Source organism: Fundulus heteroclitus, unplaced genomic scaffold, assembly GCF_011125445.2.
Source record: "Fundulus heteroclitus isolate FHET01 unplaced genomic scaffold, MU-UCD_Fhet_4.1 scaffold_103, whole genome shotgun sequence".
NCBI lineage: Eukaryota > Metazoa > Chordata > Actinopteri > Cyprinodontiformes > Fundulidae > Fundulus > Fundulus heteroclitus.
Genome location: NW_023396499.1, coordinates 707647 through 713646, shown reverse-complemented (window position 1 = coordinate 713646; position 6000 = coordinate 707647). Strand labels below are relative to the sequence as shown.

The 6000-nt window shown below is 38.5% G+C and overlaps 1 protein-coding gene across 4 annotated transcripts in view; it reads left to right on the top strand.

The window, feature by feature from the left end:
- The first annotated feature begins 2226 nt into the window (after window positions 1–2226).
- The window catches only part of LOC118558143 (cell surface A33 antigen-like), a 260028-nt gene continuing 256254 nt past the window's right edge, over window positions 2227–6000 (top strand). For 2 of the 4 annotated variants that reach the window (XM_036128614.1, XM_036128611.1), the window contains exon 1: window positions 2809–3208. In XM_036128614.1, coding sequence (XP_035984507.1) covers window positions 3139–3208 — 70 coding nt within the window. In that variant the 5' untranslated portion in view covers window positions 2809–3138. Of the gene's footprint in view, window positions 2301–2807; window positions 3209–6000 lie in introns of those variants that run through there. The other 2 variants (XM_036128612.1, XM_036128613.1) reach the window with 2 other exon arrangements.

The window sequence follows — 6000 nt, the reverse complement described above, 5'->3', positions numbered from 1 at the left end:
GAATTCACCTGTGACCATACACTCACCTCTAGCTTTAGTTTCAGAATGTCGATTTCCAGATCTGCCTTTTGGATCTGGCGGTCCAAGTATACAAGTTCTTTGCTGTTTTTTTCTATCTTTTTAATAAGAAGAAGTCTATATAACTCCTTAACTGGCAACTGAAAATACATTAGATTAGGGTTACATCATGAATGTAGTCTAAAATTCAGAGTGAAACTGTGGCATTTACTGTAAATCACTGAACTGTGTCCATCTGTGCACCAGAAGTTGATGGACCTTCCTCCAGCTGTTCTTCCACACTCTGGGGGGTAGAGATAAGAATGACCATTTATAGATATAAACATCAATTCTATAAGCTACTCCACATATAAATGTGAATGTGTAGATTGTTTAATGTGTAGACATATAATATTAAAATTACCTCTGTAGGCCTGTCTGTGGCAGCAGAAACGGTTTCTTCATCCCCAACATCCTGTGAAGATGAGCATTTCATAGAGTACACTTTATAATACTATTTATCATAATTGATGGTGTATGGAGTAGGCTACTGACAACTGTATAGGGTACTGTTGGGACAGGAGGCTCCAAGAGGCAAATATTACCATCCGAATCTGTTGGGACCAACAAAAAACCCAACCCAAAGTAATATAAATGGAAATATCACATTTAGTCTATATAAAAAAATAACACTGTAGGTAGACCTCTTACATTTTATGAAGGCACTTAAATCTTCTGGAGTGACTGGCTCTGATGAAGTCCCTCCAGGAATTCCCTCAGCCATTGGGATTCCAGCATTTAGGCTCAGGGCCATCTCTTCTGCTTTTGTCAGGGGTGGTAGTGCAGGTCCTCCCCCTGTTTTACGAGCCTCTGCCTTCTGTCTGTTGGCTGAGTAGAAGTCAAATGAGAATGAACATTTAGACATATGTCAAAAATGCTGCTGCACTGCTAGACACTGAATGCCATTTAGTCATTTAATGTCAAATGTTTGTAAAGCCAGGTAGCTACTCTACTCCTATGATGTGCTCAAGGCTTGCCTGCTTGAAGTATGTTTTTATATTTCATTTTCAGCTGCTGCCATGTTCTTTTGATGCCTGCAGGATTGCACCTATCCATGAAAATTAAATTAGGTTAAATAAAATACTGTTCTTCCAGTTTCACCTCTGATATTATAACAGTTGGGTAAGTTACTCTAAAATAGTTCTTAATTACTAACTACAAATTTTATCTTCAAGTCTAATTAGATTAATGTAATATTTACTGTCTCTAGAAAGTATTGGTCTACTTACTAATTTGTTTTACTTACTTATGAATTACTTTCTAAATCCCAAATCAACCTCAACCGCTTGAAAAATACAAGGAAAGACAAGAAACTGCACTTCTAATGCTTTCAAAAAAACAATATTCAATTGCATGAATTAATCTTAAATTGACCAAAGTGTGTAACTAGAAGGAGAAAGTTAAATCAAAAATATACCTTTTAAATTTTGATATTAAATCCACTATTGTTTTATATTCTTTAATTTAATTACAGTATTTAGATGACTTAGTAATTTAATTCATTACACCCAACACTGTATAAAAGTAATTAAAATGTAAACTTACGCATTGACTCGAGCAGCTATTTTCACCCAAACTAACTCTCTCTCCTTCGCCGCTGCAGCCGTGTTGCTTTTTTTTTTAAATACATGTTCAAATTCTGCATATGCTTGCATAAGCACATCCAGTTCTGCTGGTGAGAAATATGCACACCTTTTTTTGTCTGACGCTGTTGCCATGGTGACTTGTAATATCTGTGCTCCATTGATAATGGCTTTTTATAGTTGTGGTGCTCGCGCTTAACTCAGAGTCAGTCAACTCAGAGTTGATTGAACTGACTCATTTCAGCTGTTCTGAAACCCAAAACTCAGAGTTTCCCATCTCAGGCTAAGTCAACTCAGAGTTCAAGTTTTAACTCAGAATTGGTTGAACCACCTTATTGAAACAGGCCCCCGGTGGCAACAGGGGAACAAGAAAACTAATGAAACTGTAACTGAAAAAACTATATACAAAAATCAAGAACTATGTAGACCATGACGTAAAGAGACCAAACAAACTTGTTCTCCATGAAACAAACAAAAGCAGCCGACCTGCTGATGTTTGAACAGGTTCAAGCCTGTGTCACACAAAACGTTCTCGAAAACTATGTAAACAAACTCATCAGTTGAGCTGTGGGCAGGTAGGCGGACCTTGGTTGTGCTTTGATAAATGCAGCGTACAGGTTTCACTTTGTCACTGACAGCTGGGATCGTCCTCTAACAATGGTTGGTGTGTTTTTTTTTTTTTGTTTTCTGATGACACAGGATAGACAAGTAGATTTATTTTACATTTTGTCAATAATCATAGAGATTAAAACTGCTTATTTATTCAAACCTTGCCTTTCAGAAACTTTACACTAAACTTTACTTTAGTGTAAAGTTGAATTCTGAACTGTTTCTGACTGAAAGTCACTTTACTTGTCTGAATGTCTGTAACTTCCTGCTTGCTGCTCTGGGCTTCATTCATTGTCAGAGCAGATTTATTTTTTGTCTGGATTTCAGGAGAACATAATTCAGATTAAATAGTTAAATACTTGATGAATTAAAAAAAGATGAAGATCAACCACCTCTTTGCTCAGAGGAAATAAACTCTTACATTTCTAGAGTTCAGACTTGTTTTTCTAGAAGTCACGTGATTTACAAGAAGAGAGCAGCACCGACGCATGCGCACTGACCTCTGATATCTGGGCGTTGACCGTCTTTTATTCACTTATTGAAGAATATTTTGTGATGGTATTTACATGATGTAAATGTTAGATCAGACACCGGTTGAGTGATGCAAATATTGCTTATTCTGTTGACCCTGAAATCGATATTAAATTTGTATACACTACGTCAGTCTGACGCTCCTCCTCTCAGCCATTCCTTTGTCTGCTTCCTTTCGGGAAGCAGTCGAAGCAACTGTTGGGTTCTCCTAACTTAGAGATAGTTAACTCTAAACCGTTGCCTAAAAGAGCTAACGTTTCCTAATGGAGTCTCTTATTACTAAAGTTAAACTATTTACTGCTGTTCCGCAGGGGATGATAAACTCAGCGTTAAACTGGTCGAGGAGCTGAATGAGGAAATGGCTGCTTTTCTAACTGCGTCACTCGTGTTGTTTCTGCTGGGTTTCAGCTCCAAGGTTGTTGCTGAAGGTATGATTAATCGAAGATGATGGATAAGAATGATGTGTTTTCTTGTGGGATGATGTGATTTAAAATAGTTTCTGTTGTGTAAAAATTCTTAACTGATAATTTTGCTAATTTATTCCAAAGTTTTACAAACCTGGTCTGTTAAAAACCCCATTATGTAACTTAATTTGTTGTAAATAAGTTTATTTCTACTTTAGTTAAGTATTTTGACATTTCTATTATGATAAGTAGTGCTATTTAGGTTCTATTCACTGATTAGATCGGTTCTAGGAGAACTGGAAAATCAGGATCTCTGTCCAACCACAGAAACCCTGAATCTCTTCCTGTTGCTGGATGATATTTATCAGTCCTGTCACCACATTTCTACTTGCAGTAGACAAAGGGTAAAATGTTCCCTTGCTAAAACAAACAAAAACACACAAAAATACATGGTTGATATATGTTCCTTTGGTAAAAACCAACACCTGGTTCATGTGAAACGCCTGTAACTAGAACCATTTTCTCTACAGAAAATCACTGTAAAATGACCAGCAGGCAAGTGGTTCAACAAAACGGGACGGGTCAAATAAGCTGTTGTGCTGTTATAACCATAAACCATGTCAAAACCTGGTTTCAAGCATAAATAATTAAATAAGAATGTTTTAATAATGATTTAATCAACCAGAATTAGAATTAGAATTATCTGTCTTATAGTGAATGTTCAGAGCTCCTCTCTAACTTCTCCTCTGTGTTGTTTTCTCTCCTGCAGGTCAGAGAAACATCACAGCAGAACCAGGAGACAACGTCATTCTGACATGTAGAGCAGCTGAGAACAAAGATGTTATAGTTGTAGAGTGGAGCAGAACTGATCTGGAGTCAGATCAGAATGTACTTCTGTACAGAGACAGACAGTTTGATCCAGAGGGTCAGCCTCCATCCTTTAGGAACCGGGTGGATCTGCTGGATGTGGAGAATGGAGACGTGTCTTTGGTTCTGAAGAACGTGAAGACTGATGATACAGGAACATATGAGTGTCGAGTCTTGCAGGGAGGAAATAATCGCAGGAAGAGATCTATTCTGGACACTGAGCCCATCAGCATCTTTAACCTGAGAGTTGAATCAGGTGAGTCTGTCTGTGGATCAGAAGCTCCTGCAGCTTCCTGGTTGTTGATGGAAGAGAGAAACAGATCAGATGTTAGATGATGGAGATGGACAGAAAGACTTCAATGAATCCTGGTTTTCATTTCTGACAGAACCATCCTAGAACTGAACAATTTGACAGTTTTCTTCCAGAAAGTCCAACAGAAATGTAGAACGTCATCCAGCTGCTTTGATTTAGTCAAGAAGCATCAGATGCTGCTTTGCTGCTGCTAAAATCATCTATTATTACAGTTCTACTGATGTGCTCTAAGACATTTATTTATTATTGAAGACATAGAAACAAATGTGGAGAATCAGAAGATAAATGAGGGCTGGCAGTGACTCTGTTTAAAATCAGTCTCCATGTCATTCCAGTCATTTACCAATCAGCTGATTTCAGGTAAAGATGCTGAAATCAATGCAGAATAAAGTCTATTTCAGTCCCCAGTAGTCAGACATCAGATATGTAGAGCAGCATCATGTGATCTGCTCCTGGCCAGCACCAAGATGGACTCCTGGCTTTCAGAGAACAGCTTCTGGATCAGAGGATTGTTGCTGTTCTGGAGCACAACAGCAACAATCCTCCAGAACTTTCCTCAGGATCCTGTTAAAGGTGGAGAAAGATTTCTACCATCAAGCTGTTTAGTCACTTTAAGCAACATGACAAGCTGCAGAGCTGCACTACAAGGTCACCTTCAAGAACTGCTGCTATGGTCTGCTGCTGTCTACAACATTTAATCTAGTGGACCTTCAGAGGAGGGAGCGTAATAGAAAGGTGGAGGAAACAGAGCTGGAGATGCTGATGAGACTCTGGAGGAAGCAGCTGCTCTGAGATCAGAGATCAGTAGATGATGAGGGACAGCAGCTTCTCTATCGTCTCCTAGCTGAAACATCAGACTAACTCCTGATTCTCTTCTGCAGGAAACCAGGAGAAACAGAAAGAGGATGGAGGGAACAAGGATGGAGGAAGCTGGACTCAAGTGATACTTGGTGTCTTAAGTGGACTAATTGGACTCTTTGCTTTGCTTTCAGTTGTTGGTTTTCTGCTTTATAGAAAGCGGAGACGTTCACATCAGGAACAGAAACCGTCTCTTGCAGCAGGTGGAGAACTTGAACATATGTATCCTTAAAACGTCCTCCAGCTGAAGAGTGAACATCAAGGCATCATCTCCAGCTGAAGAAACCTTCAGCTCTGTGACTGAATATAAAAAGACGATAAAGACTCACCTGGTTCTCCCCAGCAGGGACAAATGATGGACTGATACTTGGTCTCTCAGTTTTCTTGTTGTTCCTCTTGTTACTGTTTATGTGCATCATAGGATGCAGAGAAATTCTTCACTAAGACCTGACCCACCTAATTCATATAACAGACTGATATCAGACCTTTTCGACTTGGTGTGAGTCTTAGCAGATGTGAAAGATTATTGTCACTCTTTAAGCTTATCAGCAAGTGTGTTTGATCTGTGCAATTAACTGATTCTATATCATATCTATTATGGCTGTGATTTATGTTATCTGTGCACAAAAAAACAAACAAAGAAATTGCAACATGGTGACAATAAAGATTCCCAAGGGGATGGGTTAAGATGCAGAAGTGAATTTCTCCATTGTGAGATCGATATGTTCAATTTATTTATTTACCTTTTGGCTGTGAAATTGTTTGAATCCTGTTTGTG